A 26,429-nucleotide genomic window follows, 5' to 3' on the forward strand; every position below is an offset into this window, starting at 1 on the left:
TTACTGTAAGAGCTTCAGTAGCTGCATAAAATCAGTTTTAGGAAGAAAAATTTTTTTCTGTTTCTCCTGCCCCCCACCCCCCCAATACACAGTTGCTCACTATTAAAAGTATAACTTGGCAATTAAGTCTCACTCTTCAGTAAATGTAGGCTGTTCTTTTGGTTTATAACATGAGCTCAGCTCCTTTGAAAAGAGACTGCTTGCAAATTCAAGTTTATTTCAACAAGAAAGATACATTTTTTTGTTGCAAGACTTTAGTGGAAGATTTGAACTTAGAATATAATGACATTTACCTCAACTAATTGGAATTAATTAACCATGGTCGTTGTGGCGGGGGGGGAGGGATAGGAGGGCATGACAGGAAAGGATTCCTTGAAAGGACAATGAAAATAATGAGATGAACATCTTTGTAAATGATTGGCTACTGGAGGATTTAGTCTTCAGTAAACAACATACGCACAAGCTCTGCTTTAAAACATTCTTCTTCAACCAGCTTCTGAGGCTGAAAAAGGAAGTTAAGATGTTTTAGGAGCAATTAAAAATCTGTTCTAGACTAGAGCTATTCGCACATAACACTAGCCGTACTACAGCAATTGTTTCTTGTTATATGGCAAGTGTGAGTTGGGATGGAGGATAGAGTGAGCAATGTAAGGATAACTGAAAAATGCCTGAGGGTTTTCTGATCTGGGAAGAGTCATTCCTGAGAAAGTAATTGTTAAGTTAAAGAATGTGTACAAGTTAATACTTGGTGTGACGTGTTTAATGCCCTAAACTATAAAGCAAAAGAGTTTACAGGAGTGAGAGCTGTAGTGTATTTCAATGAAAAATACACCATACACGATCCTGTTCCACTCGCATAATTCAGCATTTAGATTTCTTAAAATTTTAGGAGCCATACATTAGGAAGCTAACACCACATTGCTAAGAACTTAACCTACCCCTAAACCACTACGTGCTACGTGTATATATTTTCTTTATTACAGAGAATATTCTACAAAAAGCAGATCGGTTCTCTCTCAAGGAACTATTAGAGCTAGGAAGAGTGCATGGATGGGAGCCAAAGAGATGTTCCTAACTGTCTGTTCCCTTAAAACAAGAGAGAGGGTATCAGAAAACATGGACAGCAAACTCATTTATAGCCATAAGCCCCTGCCAGTTTCCCAGTTGGATGCATGTAGATCCATACGATACAATATATCACTTACTGTTCCATATTTAAGTAGTGTAGGCACTCCTGTTAGTTTCAGATTCTTCCTGAATTCATTGTTAGGATCTTTCCAGCTGTTCGGGAAGATGGTAATTAAACACAACTTGTAAAAATGTGTTAAAAATGCAGTTTGAAATTAATCTGTTAAAATTACTTCAAAAGGATGATTTGAAGATCTTTACCTCCCACCTCCCCAGCTTCCTCTTTAGAACAAGCATGCAGATAGTTACACACTTTATGGATGGTGTAGACCTCCACACTCACAACAGGACAGTCAGTCATTAGTTTCAACAGGTTAGTTAACCTCTAGTCTAGGAACAGCATGTAGTGGGTTTACGTGGCAAGGTAATACCAGTTGTTGACATTAAAACAGTTACTTACTAGGCTCTGTCTCCTACTAGGCAGTAGATGAACACAGACTCATCAGGCATGTTATGAAGTTCCTTCCTCACAACTGGTTCAGCTAGAGAGTAATTTTTAAATGTTCGTAGTTAATAGTGTGCTATAGAATCACGTGGATCTAGTACAACCAGCAAGGTTGCTAGTAAAGACTTTGTTTCAGGCAGAGAACTGTATTTTGTTTCATCTGGTTATCCACCAGCTTTGCAGAACTTAGATGTTCAACAATAAAGGGAATGGCCTTTGCAAAAATGCCAATTTCAACTTTAACAAGCTAGACAATTAATTAGTGTCTTCTCTGGATAAGAGCAGAACAGCAGTAAGTGATTGTCATATGTAATCTGGCATATATGATCCATAAAATTCACTGTAATGCATTCTGAGAAGCTGCCTTCACATTCTAGTGCTGGGCACCGGTGAGTCATCTCTGCTTTTTGATATGTGAAGCAGAGGTGAATTAACTGATCGTAAGATTCACATCAAATTGTTTGCTAAGACAGATAAAAAGCTATCCATCATACCAGTCTCTACACACAGCATATAACGTTACACACTATTCCATGGGATGGCTGGCAAACCAGAGACCAGCACAGACAGCTTGTTTCTGAAGCAGCAGCTTTGGCCTGCTCCCAGGCGCGTCGGCCTGCAGTGCCGGTTGGGTTCACCACGGTGTTATCTGCAGCTAGAGCTTGGGACCCGAACCCCTCCCAGCTGCCTCGCGGAGCAGGATGCGGACTCGGGCTGTCTGAACGCCCCTCGACAGCTCCGCACCGGGACCTGCTGGGCGCCCCCGCACGTGCACCCCAGGGAGGGCAGCCGGGGCCGCTCCGGCCGCTTCAGACAATCCGGAGCGACCGCGAGTGCCTGCGGGCAGGCGCATCCCGGCCGGCACCAGCCCCACGAGGGCAGAGGGGAGGAGGCCGCCCCCCGGCGCCACGCCCGCGCTGCCACGGCCCCCGGGGGCCGCGGGGTGCCCGCCCGGCCTCACCCGTCACGCAGTCCGGGCACCAGCTCCTGCCCTCGGCATCTTTGTCGCCGCAGAAGAGCGCGAAGATGGGCCGGCCGTGGTAGCGCTGCGCTGTCTGCACAAACTCGCTGTACCCGCGGACCTGCTTTTCCTCCCAGCCCATGGCGCCCGCAGCAGGCGGCAGCTGCGAGCGGCCGAGAGCGCGGCCCGCCCCGGACGCCGTAGTGCCGCGCCGCTTCCCGACGGCCTCTGCGGCGGCGGTTGCCGGGAGCGCGTTTGAACCGCGACCCCGGTAGGCCGGGGCCCGGGCTCAGCCGATGCGCACGGGGCGTCGCGGGGCTTCCCGCCGGCGCTGGTCTCGCCCGCCCGCCCTAGGGCGTGCCGTGAGGTGAGGGCGCGGCGGAGGGAGCTGGGCCGCTGCGGGCTGTGTCTGGCGGGCTGGGGCGCGGGGGCGGCTGGGGCAGCTCGCCGCGTCCCGCCGCTCGTCCCTGGGCGGCGGGCGGGAGGTCGCGCTGCTCCGCTCCGCCCCGCTCCGCCCCGCGCCGCGGGGAGCCCTCCTCGTGCCCACGCGTCTCGACCCAAACCTCCGGACGGGCGCGGTCACACAAGCGTCGGGGCTCTCGGGTTGCGCGAAAACAGGAAAGAAATACGCGGTCTGGGTTAAGGAGCAGAGGCGAAGTCCCTAATTCAGTCGCTAAAGAAAGAAGCAACAGCGTTAGACGCTAGATCCTCCTCGTTTTTCAATTCTCGAAGTCAAATGAAAGAGATAAAATTTTCTGATCATCTCTGCGCATCACTTCTATTTTGAATCCTTTGTGAGTGTGCCCTTGATCAATGTTTATTTGACACAAACGTATGGGCCCTGCTGTCATAACCACTGCCTTAGTCTATCCTGCTGGTCAGTTTTCATACTTTCACAGTACAATGTTTCTTTTTAGGGTAAGTAATAGCTATAAAAGTTCTGCAGTGTTCTTATGAATCATAGTGTGAGCCTCAGAGCCTGTAAAGGTGCTCCTCAGCTCTCCCTGGGCATGTGTAAAGGCGGATATAAACTGTAAGTTTCACATTAAACAGTAGGAATATTCTTCCCATTCTGTGTACCACCTGTATAAATGCACATGATATATTTACTATTTCTCTGTGTCTCCTCAGATTGGTTCTCTGTTATTCACATCACACCCGGGATTCCCTTTGAGAAGCAGAAATGACATATAACTTGTCTATAATTACAGTTATCCTCATAGCTGTAATAGTAAGCAAAAAATAAATAACTCAGTTTTCAGCATCAAGTCAGTGTGATGGGACCAAGCAAACCATCTTTGTCTGGTGCTCCATTTGCATCCACTACCCAGCTATACAGGAATGAAGGAAAGACTTTACAAACTCAGGTATTGTTTGACTTTTGCAGCAATGCTGAACTGCTTTTCATTTGTGATCATTACAAAAAAGATAATCATGACACACTTCCTGAGACTGGAGCGACTGTCAAATCTTCATACTTGCTTTCATGATGCTGTCATACGTGATCATCACACTTCTCTTCTGTATAGAACAGAAATTATGCCTTTAAATACTATTTACCTGCCTTAGCCTTTGCTTTACCACATAGTAACAGAACCTAGAAACTTTATTCTGTTACTGTAGTTTAGTTTTCCATTTCTTCTTCTCCGTATACCTCCTTCATAATTTATAAGTTTAATAATGGCTGACTTAAATCAGTGTGATATAATAAGAGCAATTTATATTATTAATTTTAATTGTTATAACATTAATTTCATTGTCAGAACTCTTTAAAATTTTTATAATGGCATTGCCCATTACCCAGTCATTTTGGAGCAGACTTTTCATTGTGGGTGCCCATACTAGGGTGCAGATAAGTACATAATGTTATTTACAAGATCTATGTGCTTAATTCAAAATAATTTTGAACACTGGCAATTATCTGAGTGGAGGGGCTCCTTTCATGTGTTGAAGTACCATCATGACAGAATGCATTCTAATATGAATGAAGATTTGTTTTCCTTACTGTTGTACACTAGAGATGCATCACCCATGTCGAGTGTTCTCCATAACATCAGTTTCTGTTTACGCTTTGCAACAGCTCCAGTTTAACAGAAATGTTCCTGCAGTTCCAGAGAACTTGGCTCTCAGATTCTCTAACCCCTGTCCAATTATAATAGAAAAACTGAAGTCATCCAAGGATCAGAGAAATCTATCTGGAAGTGACAACTCCAGCATCAAAAGCTCTGGCAAGTTTTCAATAATATCTGAAGAGAGACTAAAACTGGCCATTCAGCTAGCCAAAAGGGACATAAAACGAAAACATCTTGAAGAGCAAGTGAAACAGAAAGTATTAGGAGATGCTGTCAATAAATCATTGTTGACTCAGAAGTCACAGCAGCAGAAGAATAAAGTGTTTGAAAGTCCAGAAAAGAAAAGTGTGCTGAAGTCTCAAACTGAGTTGAAATATCAAGGGAAACTTGGTCAGTCTTCCAGTGTGGAGACTACTGCTTCTGGTGCAAAAGTTTATCTCTACACACCAAGTGAGGGAAAGCTAACACCAGCTGTTCTGGGCTCTTTACCTGCTCATAACATGAGACCAGACCCCAAGCCAAATGTTAACAAAAAAGAAGATAAAAGTAGGCAGGAAATCCAACGGCTACAAAAGGAATTGAGAAGTTGTATCCAGAAAATAGAAGAACTGATTAAAAAAGGTGTAAGACTGAACAGTAATTACTTTATATAAATATATGATAGTTGGTTAATTTGTTCTTCTTTCTCTCTTTTTTTTTTTTCATTTGTTTGTTTATTGGCTTGGATTAGAATCTGTGTTTAGTTTGGAATTTTTGAGATATACTTTAAATAGAAAAAAGCTAGAATGGCTAGCCAGCTTAGGCAATAATAAGGTTTAATGTATTTGAATGTTTGTAGTGAGTTCCAGTCCAACCTGCAATGACAGCATAGGCTATTTAATAAGTTGGGTGAAAGATATTGGTGTAGATCTATTGGCTCGATCTTCAGACTGCAAAAAACAGTATCATAATTAACTGCGTCCTGAGCAGTGATAAGAAATGGGCCAACAGTTGATAACATGTCATTTCACAAGTCTGACTCACCTAATTTATAACTATGCAGTATCATGATTAGCGTCCTTTCTGACACTGTGTTGTGAGGTAACTCCAGTTAGCAGCAAAACACTACACAGTCATTTATGCTCATTCCCTCCTCCAGCAGGACAGGGGAGAGAACTGGAGGAGCAAAAGTAAGAAAATTCATGCATTGAGGTAAAGGTAATTCAGTAAGTGGAGGAAAAATGAAGAAGAAAAGGAAAAACTTTTGTTTCCACCAAAACAGCTTTTTTTTTTTTTTTTAATTGCTGAGCATGGCATTATATGGCACGGAATATCCCCTTTGGTCAGTTTGGTTCAGCTGTTCCAGCTGTGTCCCTTCCAAACTTCTTGCACCCAGCTTACTAACTTGTGGTCAGAATTGGAAAAAAGAGAAAGCTTTGGCACTGTGCTAGTGTTCCTCAGCAAAAGCCAAAACACTGTTGTGTTATCAGCACTGTTTTAGTCAATCCAAAACAGCACCATACATGCTCCTAAGAAGAAAACTAACTCCATCCCACCCAGACTCCACTACACATTGTATTGGTCCCTTTATAATAACTATCTGGTGGTTTAAACATTCCTAACTCTGAGTGTTTTACCTGCAAGTTTGTCATAAGATTAAGGAGTCATGAGTTATTTTCTAAACTATATCTGATAAGCTATATTGTATGAGAATATTTAGTCAAATGCTAAGTAGATATATGATGTAGCATTAAAGTAACTAGCTTGCGTTACTGCTCAGGGGAGCCCTGCATGAAAGAGGCTTATTGCTAAGCTATGCTCATTCATTTGGCTTAAACAGGGTTTTCACAGGTTAAATTAAGATATATAACTTTGCATTTCATGCTTTTTAGAGAGAGATGAAGAAATTTTAAATCGTGATGAAGAGCAACAGGTTTGCACTCGAAGACAGAAACAAGCTTCACGGTCAGCTCGGATGCTGTATGTACTCCAGCAACAGGTACAACCAGCATTTCAAATTGGGATGTTTATTATGATGAATTTGACAGAAATGAACTGAAACAGGAGAACTTGATCAGGATATGTCTGTATTTCCATGGCATTCTAGTTTGGATCTGAAATGGTGACTAATTTCTCGTGATGGGTTAGAGATATGAGCTATTGGAAAGTATGGATTTTAACTCAGATGTTACAGTGAAGATTTATTGTTCATTTATAGACATAGAGCTAATTCTAACTGACTTTCCCTACTCCCTCTCCTTTCTTGATAAACAGGTAAAAGAAATTCAGGATGATTTAGAGAAACTGAGTCCTCATGAAATCAAACACACTAAAAGGTAAGATGGAATTATCCTTTAGGCTGTCAGTCACTCACTGACAGAAAGCTTCTTGGTTAATTCAGTTTGCCAAATGTCACCTTGTCTAAGGTACATCTGAATTCTCTCTAGAAGGAAGATTTTCCTTGTGCTTGGCACCTTTCATTCTATTCTTAAAGAGATATGTCTCACTTGGTTTCATGCTGCCTTTGCTGCTTCCCTCTCCTCCTCAGTTCTTGCCTGCCTGCAGTAGACTGTAGAGGAGAAGGCTGTTGGTCTTGTGCTTTAATGTTGCTTCTAATTCCTCCTTCATTCTGTTTCCTTTTCTAAATAACATTGTGTTCTACTCTTGACTATTACTTTTGACTTCCTGTTCATGTTACTCATTCTTATCAGCCATCTTTTCTGATTTTCTTGCCTATCCATTATCTTTCAGAAAGATAGTGCTGCGATCATTCCTGCTGTTCCGCGAGTATTGTCTCATGGTTCTCTCGTGCTTTTCCATCACCTGTATTTTTTTCACTAACACAAATTCTGTGGGAGGTAGAATGTTCTACAGTCGTGCTGTTGTACATTGGGGCCAAGCCTATGACTCTCTAGGCATGGAATAGTAGAAACATCATAAAGTGTTACAACCATGCTATTTTAGCTGACACTGGCATGATTCTTGATATGTGGACTGCTGTGTAGTACCTTTAGTAGGTTGTATAAACGCCTGTTTTGTTCTGTTTCAAAAATGGCCTCATCTCCAGAAGAATTATCCCAAGTCTTGAGTGTTTCTATGTCCGTATTCATAGAAATTATAGCTGTTAAAGCATTTATTTTTCATTTTTTCAGTCTCAAGCAGTATCCAGATTGGCAGCAGCACACAGAGGAGCTATACGAGCCTTGCAGGCATTTGCCAATCAGTTTACTGATCAAACAGAGCAACTTATTCCTACCCACTACAAGGAACTGGGCAGTCTCATTCGACAGCTGTCTCTTTGTTCTGCCAAACTAGAAGTGGATTCTTCAGTTTCTGACATTATCATAGATATTTTGCTGCAAATTGAGGTAGGAATAAGCATTTTGTTTCTGCTAAAGAAGAAGAGAAATAGTGAAATAAAAGACTGTGTAAGCTATATCGTGTCTTCATGAAATTGCAGAATATCTATATTGTCTTTTTTTTTTTTTTAAAGGCCATTTTCCTAATATATTAGCATGTTGCTAATGTTCATAAAATAATGGTGGTCTAAATAAAGTTGCATCCTATTCACGGGAGCTACCTGTTGTAGTTCATGTTAATGCTTTACCTATCTTTATTGGCTGTCCTGGTAGAATGAAAACTGGTAGTGATAGTGGTAACAGAACACCAATTTCTGATTCATTTGCCATTTTCAGGATTGAAAGAATTGCATTTGATGTATTGGTGTACATTACGTGTTGATTGTTTTGCAATGCATGCTTTAGTCATCAGGACTAGTAGAGGCTCTGCCTCATACAGTCATGGCTGCAGAATTATCTAGGCAGAAGATAAAATTGTAGCTACAAGAGATACTGAAGCTCTGTGCCCTTCAAATGACTTTTGGTGATATCTGATGTTTTAAAACATGTTGGTATAATAGAAAAGTTCTGATTTGCATTTCCTGATGCAGTTTCTAACTACCAGGATTTTTTTTAAGTAAGAACCTGCATAACCTGAACTATTATGAAACCAATATTTAATTCATTTGAATAAAAATAGCTGATACAATAGCCACAAGATATTTTATTTAACTTACATATTGTTCTAACTGTAAGAGCTGTGTTGTTATTTTTGTTTTAAACTGCTTATTAGCACATTAACAGCAAGTGAAAATTGCCTTGGAAAAGGACGGGAGGTAGAATTAAGATTGGACTTGTCATTGGAAGAAGTGTTTGTCTGTCTTATCCTAGTCATGTGGGTGTTCTTACTATCTGTAGGCTTGTGTCCATTTCTTTTTGAATATGCTGTAAACAGATAATTTGCTAAAGTTTTCTGTAAATAAAAAAAAAGCAAACCTTTTCCACGTTACACAAAGATGCTTCTGCATGATCAAGCTATCAAGTATAGTCACTACAAAAAAAAAAAACCACCAACAAGAAAACAAACAAACAAAAACAAAGCCACACTAAAAAGTTCCAATTATTTAGATTCTCTTTAATTTGCTTCTCTTCATTCTTCATTATCTCATAGGGTTTACTGAGAGAGTAATTAAAATTATAAATATTTCATGCAGGATCTGGATTCATTGCTGGAAAAGAAACAAGCAGCCAGAAAATCAAAGAAATGTCTTACAGCATCTCAGCACAAATCTCCAGTGAACACTGAGACATCTCCAGACAGAAAGCAACTGACATCTCCAAAAGGAGAAAAAAAGTCTCTCATCTTAAAGGAAAAACATGGACAAGAACCTAGAAAATTTCCAGCTTCCAGAGGTCTCTTGATTGGCTTATATTTCATTTTTAAATAAACTTTATCAGTTAGCTTACCATCTGGAGTTCAATTTTGTAGTATGTTACATACTGCTGGACAGACATGTATAACAGCCCATATGTAGTCATCAGATACACATAGCCTTGGTAGACATTTTTTTCAGCAGTTCCCATGAGATGATGGGCCTGCAGGTTTATATGCCTCCTTCTAATCATATTGTCTTCATATTCTTATTATGTCCATTTCTTTTACAGTGGGCTATGCTTGGATTGCTTTTATTCAGTGTATACCTAAATGACAGTTTAGAAGTTAACTTTAATGGTGCATAAAGAACATATCCAAATGCCTACGTGGAAAAGACTGTATAAATATATTCTTTTGACATGCAGAGTCATTGACTGTTAGCACGTCTCCAAAAAGACTATCATTGTTTATAGGACTTTTAACAATGAATAGCATACTGAAGCTTTGGCTCAGAGTTTCATTAGTTTGTGCAGTTTCTCTACCTTTGAGGAGTTTTGAGAGGCATGGCTTTATTTTGTTCTTGACAATGCATTCATCCCTTCTGCACTTCAGTCACGCTTTCAGTACCTAGAGACACATTGATAGTTGTCTTTGTTTTTCACTGATAGAAGTCTTTGCTTTTCACTACTAGATGGCCGTGCAACCTTTGGGAATTGGTTTCCTTTATTGTTCATTTACCTCATATATGATATTAAATGAGTTTTATTCTTTCTCACCATCTTTTGAAATAAGGTTACTAACTGACATATTTTGCCACCTCATGAAAACCATTATAGATTACTACATTATTATATAGCCTCTGTAATTGACCTTATGTGATATGGTTTAGTGGAGGACTTGTTAGTGTTAGGTCAGAGGTTGGACTAAGTGATCTTGAAGGTCTCTTCCAACCTAGATGATTCTGTGATTATTCTTATATGGGGTGTCTCTCAAATACATTATGCTGCTTTTTACTAGAAGAGTAAAGTTAAGGAGGAGAAGACGACTATGAAATGAATTTTTTTTGGCAGTCCAGAGAGAGAGTATATTGACAAGCATTTTTTGTTTTTCATGTATCTTGTGGCCAAAAATACGTTGCTTTTTTAAAAATCATTGCCTAGACCTCATATAGCAATGACTGTTCAAAGGCTTTCAAATGATTGCATGTGTGTGTATGTATATAGAGAATGTGTGTATATTTTCATGTATACATAGATATACACACACACAAAGCAAAATTTCCTGTTCAATGAAACAATGTAATAAGCCAGTTTACTTAATAGTTGGCAGGAAATACAAGTCGGTTTTTTGTTTGTTTGTTTGTTTTTAATTTTGATTTTTTTGAATTACGGTAAAGCTTTGAATTTTGTGATTAGGTATACCTAGCACAACAGAAATGTCAAATGTAGACATAAACATGATTCTTGCCCCTTTGAACTTACAGTTGAAAATTTCTTTTTTATTTTTGATACAGATAAACATCAACGTGTTACAAATATTTCAGCAGTTCAGAAGATGAACAGTCATGCTCATATATTGCACAATAAATTCCAAGAAGAAAATGATCTACCTACTCCAGAGAGAAATGCCGTTTTAAAAGGAAGTATAGATTCACGGTTGAGATCTAGAGCTGTAAAAAAGGATCTCATCCTTGAAAGTGGCCCTTTGAAAAAGAAAGACGTGATATTACCTGCAAAATCACAGGTATGGAAGAATTTTATGCTTTCTTCAACTTGTCCCCTGGCATTTGTTATTTATTGTAAGGCACAGTCAAGCTGTGTACTTCCTCATTTTTTTTTTATTCTGAGCTCAGAGACATAGGGGGATAAATTCTGTCATGTGCCTGTATTATTTCTGGTGTTTTTATTTTATCAAATGTTTTTTGAAAGTAATGTTATTGCTCGTTAAAAATGCACTGTACAACTAGGAACAATGAGTAACAGAATGAACAAGGAAAAATATTTGCCCAAAACTAGTTTCATTTTTAAAATTAACATGGTTATTTTTCAACTTGGAATTAAAGATTAAGTATTTTCCCCTTATTGGTCATCCTCTGATGCCTTCCATGGTAGTGTTGTGCTAACGTTTGGAGGATATAATTTAGGCAGATTTTCTTCATTGATTATAGAAATTATAAAACTATGCAAGACAAATTCTGGTTTCTGATAAATCCTTCCTCCAGTCAGCAGGAGGCTTCTGTGTTGCAAACAAATGAGTTGTTTAAAAACTATTTTCAAGTGCTAAATTTTGTGAATAGTTCGTTTTTTGTAATTTTTTTTCTTCCTCTAAATATCACCTTCAGCTTGAAAAACCAGTTCTGGTATTAGTGACATGGATTTATGCATATGTAACTATTTTACTGCTTGCCATATCAGTGAGAACTGTAAGCAGGAAGGCTAAATATTTCAGTAATTCATACTGAAGGGACTAGTCTGAATGTCTTTGCCACAAATGCAGATATGGCAATATTAGAGTTTTATTGCTGAGAGGAATGTTACCTTGGAAATCTTCTGTTTGGATTTACTCAGAGTTAACATAGAGTCTAATTATGAAAAAGTCCACAGAAGCTTTTCCCCCTTGAAAAGCAACAGTGGACGAATTAGAGCTACTTGCAAAAATTGTATTTGCAGAATTAAACACGTTCTGTTTGGGCACAGTTGTACTTCCCTTTAAATCAGTTGTAAAACCTCCACACATGTTAACTATGCAATAAAGCCAGCATACCTGACTTCAAGACAAATTCTGAAGCAGAATACAAAATACTTTCAAAAGTGAACAACAGAAGATGCATGTTTTTAATATGATTGTGTTAATTTTAAGGGAATGCTTAAACCTCTAAAACCAAGGCAGGTACAGCCTCAGGGAAAGCATGCCCAATTTCAAGAGACAACTATAGCTTTTCAGCTAAAAGAGAATAAACGACTTGTTAAGGAGAGCAGAATACCCTGGGTGCCTCCAAACCCTACATCTCCACCTGCTTCACCGAAACGGTATGTTCACAGTCTAGTGTTAACCTTACTTTTCTGTGGAAATGTTGCTGTATGTGTACCAGTAAATAGGATAGATTGGTTCTGGCTCTCAGAGCATGAAGGCAAGTGGCACAGTATATCTCACAACCAGATAGTTGTATTCTTTTATCGCTCAGCATAAAGTGGTTTTATTCATACAGCCTGGGAAAAGCCATTGCCTTATGCTTTTTCCTGGATTACGTCCCGATATTGTCTGGGAGTCACAGGCTGAAACTGTGCAGGCAACTATGCTGTGCACTGACGGTGTACATAGCATGCAGAATGGATGTTCATATGCCATGTTGGTGCTTGTGGTCTGGCTCTGATCAGGTTAGTTCTCCTCTAAAAAATACGTTGTTATGCTGTTTGTATCTGTTGGTCCTGCCATAATGGTTTTCAAGCTCATAAGCTAATTTCAATTCAAACTAACAGAGGTAAAAGCAACAGCAATATGTTCCTTAAAGTGTCATGAAATTAATTATTCATCTAAATGAATAGTTCCTAGTAGTGCCTTCTGTGTGGGGAGTAATGTGATCATATCAAAATGTGTTACTGATCAGAGAATATATATAGCCTGTAAGCCTTTTGTAAATGGCACCACTACAAGAAAGTTTTTAGGGGCTTTATTTTTGTTTTAGGCATGTATCTCTGATCTGTAGTACATCAGACTTATTAATCCTGCTGTCAGAAAAGTAAGCATTTCTGATGTGCACATTTAATATTATTTGTAGTAATGTGTTCAGGGTTATTTCACTGTGGAAAAGTGCTCAGGGATAAATGCTAAAAGAATTAGATCAGGGGAAAAAATCTCAATCAACATTGGCTGAACGTGTCTTTTAAAAGTGATCTTTTTATTGGATGGAGTTATCTGAAATAATTATTAGTATTGAGTTATTAGTGAAAGGCTGTTCCAATTAATTCTTATATGCTGGAGGGAAGTCTCCTCATAGTAATATGTTCGTTATCATTTGCCCTCTTCCTTCTAAGATATTTTAAGAAATAAAAAATAAAAACAGATAATGTGGTGATGAAATAATTAAAACACCTGGAAATAGCTAGACCCTACATCCTCCTGTCAACACCTCTTAGGAAGATCGTTTGCAGGACTAGGGAAGAAATTCAGTGTGAACGTTACCAAACATGTCATATTGACCTCCTCTTTATGTTTCCACCATTGCATTTACATGGGCTTAGTTTTATGCCTCTAATTCAGCCAATTAAGATCAGAAGAGTTACCCATTGAGAGCTTAAATATGGTCTGAAGGGCATAATTTGAGCAAAGGTTAGTGCAATAATTATGTTTGCTGTGAAAATAGTATTTTGTGCCATTAGTGTTTTCCCACCATTGACAGTGCTCACAGGATATCCAGGACTGCAAGTTCCAAGAAGCTCATTCATAAGCATTCAGCTTTGCAGAAAGGGAATACAGAAGAAAGAAGAGTAGGGTTCATGGAAAAAGAAGCTCTCAGGTTGGCATGAATATTCCAATTGGAAACACTAAGTATTTTTTCTGTGTTTCTTTTTTTTTTTCTTGTTTGGAGCTGGTTTGATTCTGAGGGTAAATAGCCAGTGTTTTGTGTAGTTAGGCAAGGGTTGAATCAAGGCCAGGCTAGTGAAGGCTAAACTGAGTTGCAGATGATTAAGTTATTTCACGTCCCTTCATGTGGAACTATGAAGTCCCCTTAGTTTAATGAGATGAAGCTTGCTTTTTCATTCATTCCATGATCTTGCCAGGATTCATTCCATGATCTTGCCAGGCACAGAGGTGAGGCTCACCGGTCTGTAGTTCACTGGGTCTTCCTTTCTACCCATTTTGAAAATGGGAGTGATGTTTCCCTTTTTTAAGTCACCAGGGACTTTACCTGACTGCCATGATTTTTCAAATATGGTTAAGAGTGGCTTCATGAGTACATCAGCCAGTTCCCTCAGGACCCTGGGATGCATGTTACCAGGCCCCATAGACTTGCAGTTGTTAAGCTGCATCAGGAAGTCCCAAACTTGTTCTTCGATTAGAGTGGAAGGGGCTCTGCTTCCCCAGCCCCCACCTAGAGATGTGGAAGGCCTGACCACTAGTGAAGACCGAGGCAAAGAAGTTAAATACCTCAACCTTCTGTATGTCAGTTGTTATCAGTTCACCGTCATCGTTTGTCAGAGGCAGTACATTCTTCTTGGTCTTTCTTTTGCAGCCAATGTACCTGTAGAATCCCCTATTATTTTTTGCATCCCTTGCTAAGTTTAGTTTTGTCAGGGCACATGGCCCTGTTTCCACTGTCTGTGCATTTCCTTCGTTTGCTTAAGTTTGACCAGAAGGTCATTGTTCAGCCATGTCAGTTTCCTGCCTTCCCTGCTTGGTTTATTACATACAGGAATAGGGAGCTCTTGTGCTCTAAGGAAAATATCCTTAAAGAGTTGCCAGTTCTGATCAGCTCCTCTGTCCCTAGGGACCGTGTCTCACGGGATCTCATCCACTAGTTCTCTGAACAGCTGGAAGTTTGCTCTTCTAAAGTTCAGGGTCCTGACTTTGCTCTTAGCGAGGCCTGTATCCCTTGAGATCACGAACTCAACTCATGGTCACTGCAACCCAAGCTTTCTCCAGTCTTAACCTCTTCAATGAGTTCTTCCGCATCGGTGAGCACCAGGTCCAGTAACACTTCTCCTCTAGTTGGCTTGTCTAATACCTGAATGAGGAAGTTGTTCTCAGCGCACTCCAGGGTTCTCCTGGTTTGCTTACTGCCTGCCACATAGCTTTCCCAGCAAACATCCGGGAGGTTGAAATCCCGCAGGAGGATGAGAGCCTGTGAGTGTGATGTTTCTTGTAGTTGGAGCAAGAAGGCTTCATCAGTGGGCTCCCCTTGATCGGTTGACCTGCAGTGTAGACCCCAACCACAAGGTGTCCTTTGTTGGTCTAGTCCTTAATTTTTACCCACCGGCTCTCAACCTGCTCTTGGCTGTTTCTCAGAGGCAACTCTTCACAATCTATCCGTTTCTTAACATAGAGGGCAATGCCCTCACCTTTCCCTGCTTGGCTATCTCTCCTGTAAAGCTTTTAGCCCTCCATTCCAATGTTCCATTTGTGTGATTTGTCCCACCGTGCTTCACTGATAGCTATTAGATCATAGTTGTAGATCATAGATCTAACAAAAAAATAAAATTAGATCACAGTCATGATGAGGATAGGCATTTGGGCACTGCGCTGTTGAAGGTACAGGAAAAATATTTGAAAAAAGGCTAATCATTTTATGTGCATAACTTGAGTCCCTTACTAATGTTTTTGTGTGTAGAAAGCTTTCTGTTTCATAGAAGTTGTTTTGAACTATTAGAATTGCAACAGAGAAGCAACCTATATTCCTTCCATTGCCCAAGATTTTGTTCTTAGTTGTGAAACTAACTTCATTAATTACTTCTCCTATGTTTTTTAAAGTGCCAGTTTGTTGTTATATTTTGCATGAATATTTCCAGCTAAACGTTCTCTGTTTTTTAAATGTGATTGACCTACTATCGCAGTACAGCATTGAGAAAAAAAGTCAGTTCCATCAGAGCAAAATATATGTTTTTGACCTAGTCAGTAATATAGTCTAGGTTTGTTTATTTAAAATCATATTCAGCATCCTGTTGACCAGGGCTACCCAGGTTTAGTTTGCCTTGAAACTGCCGTTTCTGATATTTGAAACCAGCAGATCCAGACGTTGCATCTGTAGTGGGAAGTGTGTATTGTAAGATGAGGAGCTTGTCTATCAAGGCAGTATTTGTGGTCAGCCATGAAGTTGCCTGTTTGCCAGTAGCAGAGGCAGAAATGAAGATCCCTTGTTCTCAAATGAATTTCCTGACTTATACCATCTTAAAGTCAGTATTACTTTTCTCTCTAAAGTTTTTTCAGCATTTTCTAACCTAATGTCCAGAATCAGATGACTTCATTCTCCAGTTGTAAGAATGTGCATTTTGTAACCCTCTGTATGTTATTGTTTTATTTTTGAAGACTAGCATGGCTTGAAGCAGGAACTTCAAGAAGAATGAAGGTTCTAACTGACCTCAGCAAAGGAGAAATGGAAAAAATAAAAAAGTTAAGGTAATGACTTGCTTTGAAGAGTTAATAAATATCAGATCTGATATGGCTTTCCCCTAATTCCCCCTACTAATATTAAAAACTTCCAATCTTCCCACTTACAGAAAAAGTGGATTGATGTGTTTATGTTTGTTTTTTTAAATATTTTTAAATTATTATTTTCATACCAAGTTTCAGAATGACATCGTCATTTAGTTGTTTTTTGTTTTTGTCTTTTTGTGTGTGTGTGTGTGTGTGCAGGTCACAAGGTGCTTCTCCAACCCAGTACGTAGACAAAGTTGAGAAAGCAGTACAGAAACGCATAGAACCTCTGTTGGATAGGGCACAGGTAGTACTTTCAAGCTCATGGCAGTATTTGAAGGATACATGTGTAAAGGGACAATACAAAATTTCTTTTCAACAGTGCAAGTAAGCAGTTTGAGGGAGAAACATCTAAAATGATTTATGTAGTCATTATGGTTCTGGACATTTGACAAATGTATTTCCATTTCAGTATGTGGGTCTTGAGTTATTTTAACCAAGTTTGGCAAAACTGCATTAATTATTTTTATCTTTTTTTTGGTAGTTTCCTGTCAAGTAGTATATAGTCAAAAAAGTTCTACACTATCCATGACTGGACTTGATAAGATTATTTTAATAATTTATACAATACCATATGTAATGACTAAATGTATTTTGACTAGTAATATTTATGACTAAAAATACAGACAGCTCAATTATCATGAGTAGATTTATGTTTTGTTAGCAGATCAATCTCTCCTTGGAAACAAACTGTCACCTGAAGTATTCTTTTTTTGTAAACCATCTTTCAACTCATGCAGCTGAGAACGCTTATTCTATCTGTATGTTATAGAGTAAAGGTGTTTGAAATTTATGATGAATTTTTATCTTTGACATGTGGCAGAATACATCTAAAAAAGTAACAGTGTTTTCTTGAACTTAGCCATTTCCACTGGCATACCATACATCTTTAAAACAACGTCACTGTGTGGGCACACATGCCTTCTGAAGTATTTTGTTATTTTAACTTTGTACATTATGAAACAGTGGGAAACCTGTTTCTAACGTTTATTTTTTATATGTTGAGTCTGATGTGTCTTGAATGCATGAAGTTGATGGAGGGGGAAAAAATGTCTTCATGTAAAATCGTACAGGTACATGAATAGTGATGTCATAGCATGGCTAACTGGTAAAATCGTACACAACTGAAACCTACAGCTTTGGCCTAGGTTTACCTGCTATGTATTTCTCTTTATGTACTCATTACTTCCTGGAGCTGCTGTGGGACTTTTCCTGTATGTTCAGTTAAATGTGCATGTACTGTTTTTGTAAGTGAGGGCCTTCACTTTACTTTCTTGAATCCTGGGTGATTTCTGAACCTGTGATGCCCCAGTTTAGGAATGAAGTTATGTAGCAAGCTTTACCCATATTCAATGATTTTATTGTTAGGAACATACCAAGCTGTCTTTATTGATTTGGCTTATTGTGTGAGTGGGGAAAAAAATACAGGAAATTATTTGGATTTTCATTAAAAGAAAAAGTTGAAATGACGTTTAGATTATGACATTTAGATTATTACCATGAGCTGCTACAAGATACAAAATGTTAGACATATAAACATTCTTTTTTTCCTGAATCTCTCTCTCTTTATCTCTTTCTCTCAGCTGTGTGATTTTTGCTTTTTTTTTTTTGTTTTAGCAGGTTGCAGCAAATGCAGATATCCTGAGTGAGAAGGTATTGGATGATCTTTTAGAAGATACTGCTCAAGAACTCTGGAATACGGAGCAGCAGAAGAAACTCCAGGCTGAGGAGTTCATGGCTGACAGTCCTAGTCTAGAGACAATGTTGCAAAGAATGGAAGAAATTGAAGTAAGTTTTTATCTCTTGGTTGGTCTCAATAGTGCCAATTTCTTGTTTATTGACCATAAATTATAATATCAGTATCAATTAAGCAAGATCTGACTGGATCTGTGTATGAAATGGAAGACTTGGAAGAAGTTTCCACTTCAGCAAAAAATTGTGTAAGAATAGAAGGATGTTTAGCCTAATGGTCTTATTGCTAGCTTTAGAGTTGGTAGACCTGAGTTTGCTTACAACCACAAAGCTCTTGTGGCTTAGATCGTCATATGTGAGCAGAAGAATCAGAATCTGTATGGTGATAATGTAGTTGATTGTCTCACAAGTTGGAAAGTGAACATCAGTGATTTTTTTTTTTTTACGTGATCCTAATATTCCAGTAGCATAAGCTTCTCAAGAAAACGTAGCGGTGATCAAAAGTATTCCAGGGGAATATGTGGAGGTCAGATAAATGCAGTTAATTATCCATCTTGCTATGTAAATATAGTTTGTCATTTACTTGCTTTGATCTTTCTCATACGTTGCTTATTTTTTTTTATTTATTTTTTTAACTTTTCTTTAATAAGCTTTTCCAGAATTTTTGGTTCTCGTCTCATTTCAGAATTTCCTGTTCAGTAAAATCTTTCCTAAATTAGAACTACTGAGTTTCGTGCCATTGACTTCTACAGATCTATTTATAAATCGGAAGCATGAAGTTTACATTGTGCAGTATCTATATGAGGCACTTAAGCATACATATGAATTCACTTTCAGTAAGACAGGAAGGGTATGAGGGCCCATCATTATTTTTTTTTAAGTGCTGTTGATCTGAAATGGGAGGAGCTGCTATGGTAGTGGCAACTTGTTGAGTCTTCTGGTATGGCATTTTGAATGAACAATATTTATTATCTGTGATTTCACCCCTCCACCCCTTTTCTGTGTTATATTAACTGTGAGAAATAATCTTACTTTGACTGTGACCTGCTTTCCTATCGAGTGATAACTGCTACAGCTGAACTGTTAAGTATGTGTTGATTCATTACTTTTGTGTTTTTTAAAAACAGAGATACCAGGCGGCTGTATGCAGGAGATTCACCCAGATTGTGTATAGTGATTCAAAGTTCTGGGCCCAGGAAATGGGTAAGTGTTTTTTCAGTGCAGCTTGTTTTTCCTGTAATCTGTAACCTTAAATTCAGATGTTTTGAAATCAAAATTATTAGATTATGTGTGATCAAGTAGCACTATACAGACATATTTTTGATTATAGGTGCTCCTTTGAGAGGAGTGTTTCTGAAATACAGTTCTAAAATCAGTATTTAAAAGAGGAGAGGTCTCTTCTGTAAAAAGCCTGTCATTTTCTGTTTGCCTTTGTTGGGTTTGTATTTGTATGCAAAGGACTGCTACTGCAACTTGGCTGAATCTTTAACACATACTACCAATCACCATGTTAAGTTTGAATGTTGCTGTCCCTTTCTAGGCACTTGTCGTTCCTTAACTTAGATATTTTCTTTTCTACCAAATTGTAGGTAGTGATTTTAGTGCAGTGGAGATGATATTCTACAGTCTATAACTGAATTATGTACACTGCAATTCATCTGTGAGCTATTTGATTCTACTCTAGAAGAAAGTTAGTTTACTTTCTAAGTTTGAGGTTTCCTAAAACCACTTCACTCTTTTTCTTGTTACGCTTTTGTGTCTCCCATTTTCTTTTCTGTACTTTAATAAATCATCAGTTTACATGACTTAAGTTCAAGTGTAAGTGTTAGTTAAGTTTTAATATAGTGGTTAGTCTGGAAGGCAGCATGCAGAAGGTAGTATTAAATTATTTAATTAAGCTTAGAAGGTTTTCTCTCTTTCCTTATTCCTTTCAAGTGATGCTGATACTGTTTTTAGGTCTTGCCAGCATACGTGCAAGTTTAATTCTTTTAAAATTGGATTTTTTTGAACAGAATTCATTATCCAATGTGTTTTAGCAATAAGTATTTAATTCTTAAAAAAAAATAATACAGCTCAGATGCTTCCAGTTAAGATTAATCATATTTTACCTGCTTGTTTTTATTGGATGGAAAATAAGTAGAGGAATTTAAAGTCCTTCAGACTAAAGATAATACCTAACTTTACATCAGATCTTTTTTTTTTTTTTAAATGAGAGGGACCCTAATGTTAGAAGAAAGTTGTTCATTAGTGAAAACTAGCATTCCAAACAATAGCTGATATTTCCCATACATAAACCTGCACATCTTAGTATTGTTTGCCACAGTGACATGCTAATAAAGACAACTTTTCTTGTTTGCCCTGCACACCTTTGTTCTTTATCCTACTATTTGATTGAGTACAATGAAGCTACACCAATTTACCAAGCTGAGGCTCTGATCACATACCGACTTTAATGAAACCACGTTGTTTTAAAGCAGGTAGAAGTCTCACAATAAGGCAGGTGAAGACAGTCCAAATCTTGTTGCATTTTTTCCATATGTTGCCAAGCTCAATAGCCTACATTCGTTTTCAAGTGGTATTTTCTCTCTTCTCTAGAAGTATCCACTAATACAACAAACTATATTAAAGGTAGGATTTCTAAAATGCTCAGCTTTAATACACCAAGTTCTTGGAAATCCTCTCTTGAGTTTACATTTTAGGGGGTTGTCAGCTTCAGTACTTCACTTACCTGAAGGATTTGCTTATAAAGTAAGCAAAAGTTTTTATGAAGTCTTAATTGCATTAATTGTAGTTTTTCCTTTTCCAAATAAAACATTTTTAATGTTATTTTCTTCCTTCTAGATCAACAAAGTGCATTAACAGCTAAAATACCCACATCTCCTCATCCAATTCACATAACCAAATTAACCCAGCACGTAGAGCCAGAAACAGACATTTTAATTGAAAAACTTTTTGATGACAAGTAAGTAGAATATTTGGCCCTACATGAAAGAAACTGTGGTGCATTTATGCTGTGCATCTTCATTATAGCGTTTTTATTGCAGGAAATTATGGTTCCTATTTAAAGAGATATTCTGATCTTTCAAAAAGATAATTGGAAATCTAGTTCTGATTTAATGACTATTGTATATTTCCAGTGACACTGATGAAAACGAAGAAGCAAAGGAGAAATTGCCGACTGGAAATGATATTCTGGATCCCTTGACTCAGAATTCTCTACAGAAGGAGTGCTATATTTCTCTCCCTGTTACAAAGGATATGCTCCAGAGCATCAAGGATTATAACAGCAGATATGAACATCACCTAAAGCTCATTTTTCATGAGGCAGTAGGTGGTTTCAATCCATGGCAGATTGCTGAGAGGTATATGAACTATCCATGTATTTTGGAAGTGAATGTATAGGCTGATGAACAGTTTTTCCTATCCTTATTTAGGAAGGGAGTGGGGAAGGGGCCATTTAAATTCCACATTGAAAGCCAGAAGCAGTCAGCTATTGGACTGTTTTTCCACTGGTACTTGGTGTTCATGGATTTTTAAGGTACTTGGAGAAAATTAAAGGATGTGGAAGCAGAATGTCCTGGAGAGGTGATTATTTTTCACATCTTTGTATGGTGTTACCACCAGAGCAACTGTGTGAAATATAAGGTAAATTACGTTTGGAAGTCTAAATCGGTGGAAGGGAAAATTGTCAATTTTAACTTGACCTCATTTTGCAAAAATTGGTATTCTATTGCTATAGAAAACTCAGCAAAGAATTGTCCATACAGCTTTCCTCATCCATTTGTACAACGAATTCATGAATGAGTCTGTAGGGAGGCCTTGTAAAAGATCTAGCTGGTGAGCATACTCTGAAAATGCCTTAAACATGACATTTTCATTGTATCACAGAACACAACATGATGTTTTATCTAAAGATAGAAGGAGGTAGTTGCATTTGTCCATTCATTAAGTCAGTAGTATCAACAGGTAAACTGAAGGAAAACAGAATCAACTTTTTTTTTTAAGTAAGAAAGAAAGAAAGTACTAGGAATTATTGTGCAATCTTTAACCTTTGTGGTGTGGGATTATGAAGTTAGTGTTTCATGGAACAACAATAGATAGTCTTAAAGAGACCAGTGGCCTTAGTGCAGATTTCAGTGCTTCCTGTTCCACAAATTTTGACACTTTCATGGAGCTCACTATGAGAAGAATGACATAGGTGGTTTACCATCCCTTAGTAGAAATAGAAGAGGTGAAGAAGAAATAAACATTGCTGTTCATTTCTTGGCAAAGAAAAAATGTTTCACATTCATTCAGTGTTTGTTAAACACGTCAGTGAAAGATGGAATACCCACCTTGCATTCACAGTTGAAAAAGTGTTTCAATTGTTCAATAAGAGGTACAGCAACTAAATGATATCACTGGTTTTCATTCCTTGCACATTTCTTGAGTGATTTTCTACAAATCATTTTAAATTTGTTTTAAATTCGTATTATTTATTTCAGAAATCATCTATTGAGGATAGATAGTTCAAAGACCAGCTCCTTCTTGGGACTGGCACATGGATTAAATGGGAGTGAATCTTCCCTTCTGACAGCTGAATTCCACTGCTGCCTTTTGCCTATGATGCATGTTACTTGAAATCAAACTACAAATGTAATCTGATATCCAAGATGTTTCATTGACTTTTACCACAAGAGGGCATTATAAATCTTGCTGTATAAGTATTACAAAATGTTTAAAAGAAATATGCCCATACTATGCTAAAAAGGTCTTGGATACGCTAACTTTATGATATTTTAGAATATTTGCAGAACTCTGAAGATACGTTTTCAAGAGACCAGTAAATAACTGTATTCTTACACTAAAATAATTTTCCTTTCTGTGACATCAACTGTGGTCCAGCGATCTCTGAAAATGGAAATTTCTCATCTCACTTTTCCTGAAATTCTATTGTTCTCAGTAAGGCGTGATTCGGTAGCAGCTAAAATCAGTAAGAAGCTTCCCATTTACTTCAACGGCCTTTGAATGAGCACAGTAGTATTTTGTCGTACTCCCAAAGCAGGATTAGTATCTGATAGTTTGAAAAAGGAAGCAACAGAGATCTGTTAACACCTCTAAGCCTGAAGTATTTATCCTTTGCTATGAAGCAGACTGAGGAAAGAATTTAGACTATCTTATACAACACATATTACTACATAACTTTTCTGTGGTAGTGGAATCTCTTCCTAAGCTAGGCAGTAGAAAGAAAAAAAAATATGAGTATTGTTCTTTTAAAATTAGAGCATTTATATCAATGGAATGAATGACTGAAATTTGAAATCTGATCTTCTGAGTCTTTTTTTTCCTCTCCTTCTCCCTCAGTCTTGCAGAAGAACTAACAGAAGAAGCCCTATGTGATGTGGCAGCAGAGCTGCAGGATGTTTGTGAGGATTATGCAGAAGCTGTGTTCACGTCAGAATTTTTGCAGCCAGCACAGTAAGTGCTTTCAAGTCTGCCCCATTATCAAATGCAACATCTGCCACAGTCTGTCTTACCAAATGATCTAATTTTCTATGTGTTTTTTGGTTGGTTGGTTGGTTGGTTTTTGACTGTGAGATTCTGTTCGCCAAATGAATTAAGTCCAACAAGGATTCATGTCAGGTTCCTATAAAACCACAGTCATAATGTTTTCCTTTTCAGACTCATGCTGGGTTTATCAGGACTGGTGTTTGTATTTTTTTTTTGGCTAGTGTTTCAACAGAATGAAGTAAACTGTTACAGGTGAAGCTTATATATTTTGATAGGTATACTGATCCATTTGTATACCTGTGATTACTTCATCCATTTTTATGTGTGATCTGCTGATGAGAATAAAATACTATGAGGAGGCACTGAGTTCAATCTGTGACACGGACTTAGCTGCACTGCGCCTCAGTTTTCTTTCAATGGACAGAATCTGACTTACCTAACCTCTCAAAGGAGTTATGGGTTTTAGTTTATTCTTGTCAGTAAAATGTATTGGATATATCTGATAGTTGTGTTGGAAAAAATATTCATAATTGAGCCCAGATGGAAAAGTCAAGAGTAAAAGCTGTTGGGTTTGCTCTTTAGGACTTTTGGTATCCTATAATAAAGATGTTGTCTGACTACCAGTGAGTATATGTAGTAGGATTAGTTCTTTTGGGGATGTGGCAATCTAAAGGAAGGATTTTCTTCACACAGCATTAAGTAGATGTAAACTCTTTTCGGTGGCTGTGCACAGCCTGCTTGGGCTCTTGCAATGAACTTCTGAATTAAGTTCCGAAACTTCTCCTGGTTGTTTCAGTGTATTGCTAATACATTATACACTGGCAGATCAAACCTTTCAAGAGAAGCACATGATGGAGATTTTCTTTTTTTTTTTTTTTTTCTTATATTAGCCTAAAGTATTATCTAAATCCAGCATTTAGTGATCCAGCCCCATGGCCCTTAGTTTTCACTGTCTCATTGAAATCAAGAACAAAATAAATGAACCATTGTCATTTATGCAATATTAAATTAATTTTTTAGTTTCAGATAATCAGTGTACTAGTTTGGGTTATGTCTGGAGTTAGCGATGAGTAAGATTTATAGTACTATTTTGGGGAAATAAGAGTTCAATCCTGGAGCAAAAACCAACATGTCAGTCTGTTTGCTTTGACAAATTTATTTTCTGAAATAGTGTTCAACCTCTTAGAGAACAATTTTAACCTTCTAAGATTATTTTTATTTCCTCTCACTTGAGCATATATTTTTAAAATAACTAATTTTGAGGCCTGTTTTACTGTTTTTGTTCACTTGAAATTTACATCAAATGTAATGATGTAAATGTTATTGCTGATGTGTCACTTTGCTGATGTGTGATTAATTTAAAACACTACCTTTTTATTTCTAAGATTATAGAGAGAAGCCTATTTTTAAAACCAAAATAGTAAAGATGTAGTATCTGTCTGTATCTGCATGTATGCTTGTGAAAATATTGTCAAGTTATTTTACTTTTTAATAAACAACACTTGTTTCATAGGACTGAGCATATTTTTAATTTAAGACAACTTCCATCTGAACCCATTTGGAATGGTCAGCACCCAACATTCAAGGGAGTACACGGCAGCTTTACAAGAGTCAGACTACCATACGCCTCAATGTAACATGATTGTCTGTCAAAGTAAATATGTTTTATCTCTTAAATCCCATGGTGCTGTGAGTGATATCCTCTGACTGATGATGCCAAAGTGAACTTTTATTGTGGATGAGATTTTGTGGTTTTTAGGTGCTTTCTTTAAGTAGAGATCTGTGGAGAGCGAAGGCCTTGATTTCATACTCTTCAGTCCTTCCTAAGAATTTAATTAATGGATTTTGTGCTGCATTATTTACAAATATGAACTAGACAATTTAGGAAGTTTCTACCCTGAAAAATTTTGTAGGGCTTCATGTTGATAAAATTGACTGCATATCATTATTTCGAAGGGACAAATCAGAATAAGCTGAATAAACATTTTACATGTGCATAATTCTTGTCACAGTTAGGTTGATAGAGACTATATATGGGGCTGAAATGTGCAACTTCATACCCCATTGCAGGTGTTAACTGTGCATCTAATGAGCCATGTTAACTGACTGGGCTCTTATTTGAAGCAGACATGCATCTGAATCCATAGCTTTTATTTAAAGCAGACATGCATCTGAATCCATAGCTTTTTAAAGCTAAGTACTGGGGAAGTACAATAAGCAGTTTCAGATTCAAAATGTATTTTAATGGTATAGATAGTGAAGAACAGATTTTCTTCAAACCTGTGCTGTTTCTCATTGCTGAAGGTCTTTAGGAACAGGTTAGATATCCAAAATGTGCTTGTCTACCTGGTATTGCACAGAATTTCCTTCCATGGGTATGTAAGATCTTCACAGGCCTGTTTTGTCTTGATTCTTTATGTGCAAGTTTCTTCAGTGCCTGAGCTGTGAGATGGACAAAACCAAAACAGGACGAAAGAATTTGGTGGTTATATACATGTTTGTATGACTATTAAACGTCAATTACTGCAGTCACATATAGCTGATCCAAAGTTCACAGAGTGGTTCAGTGATGTAAGTGACAGCAGATGCACATCAGAGCAGTTTGGTGCAAGGGTAGTGCCAGACCCTGAGTGTACCAAGGTGTTGATGTGGTCACTTCCCAGCTGGTGCTGTGGGCACCCGGGTGTGATTCTGGAAA

The 26,429-nt window shown here is 38.0% G+C and overlaps 2 protein-coding genes across 7 annotated transcripts; one reads left to right on the plus strand and one right to left on the minus strand.

The window, feature by feature from the left end:
* Positions 1–197: 197 nt before the first annotated feature.
* Positions 198–3,061, minus strand: TXNDC17 (thioredoxin domain containing 17). Its single transcript, XM_035560969.2, has 4 exons — positions 2,595–3,061; positions 1,589–1,670; positions 1,206–1,281; positions 198–502 (listed from the first exon to the last, which is right to left on the minus strand). Exons 1-4 carry the CDS (start codon positions 2,734–2,736, stop codon positions 434–436), a joined length of 369 nt encoding a protein of 122 aa, XP_035416862.1. The 5' UTR covers positions 2,737–3,061; the 3' UTR covers positions 198–433.
* On the plus strand, positions 2,821–25,242 carry KIAA0753 (KIAA0753 ortholog). Of its 6 annotated transcripts, none has more exons than XM_035560965.2 (17): positions 2,821–2,961; positions 3,726–3,961; positions 4,675–5,287; positions 6,538–6,644; positions 6,920–6,980; positions 7,796–8,013; positions 9,198–9,396; positions 10,872–11,101; positions 12,218–12,387; positions 13,758–13,874; positions 16,382–16,471; positions 16,709–16,796; positions 18,167–18,337; positions 19,369–19,444; positions 21,083–21,203; positions 21,379–21,603; positions 23,585–25,206. In XM_035560965.2, exons 2-17 carry the CDS (start codon positions 3,872–3,874, stop codon positions 23,700–23,702), a joined length of 2,694 nt encoding a protein of 897 aa, XP_035416858.1. In that variant the 5' UTR covers positions 2,821–2,961; positions 3,726–3,871; the 3' UTR covers positions 23,703–25,206. The 6 variants fall into 6 exon arrangements, with proteins under 6 accessions (XP_035416858.1, XP_050570713.1, XP_050570710.1 ...); XM_050714756.1 differs by lacking the exon at positions 2,821–2,961 and adding an exon at positions 3,168–3,388 and having other exon boundaries at positions 18,170–18,337; positions 23,585–25,242; XM_050714753.1 differs by lacking the exon at positions 2,821–2,961 and adding an exon at positions 3,168–3,388.
* Positions 25,243–26,429: the final 1,187 nt, after the last annotated feature.

The sequence above is a fragment of the Cygnus atratus genome, chromosome 20, assembly GCF_013377495.2.
Source record: "Cygnus atratus isolate AKBS03 ecotype Queensland, Australia chromosome 20, CAtr_DNAZoo_HiC_assembly, whole genome shotgun sequence".
NCBI lineage: Eukaryota > Metazoa > Chordata > Aves > Anseriformes > Anatidae > Cygnus > Cygnus atratus.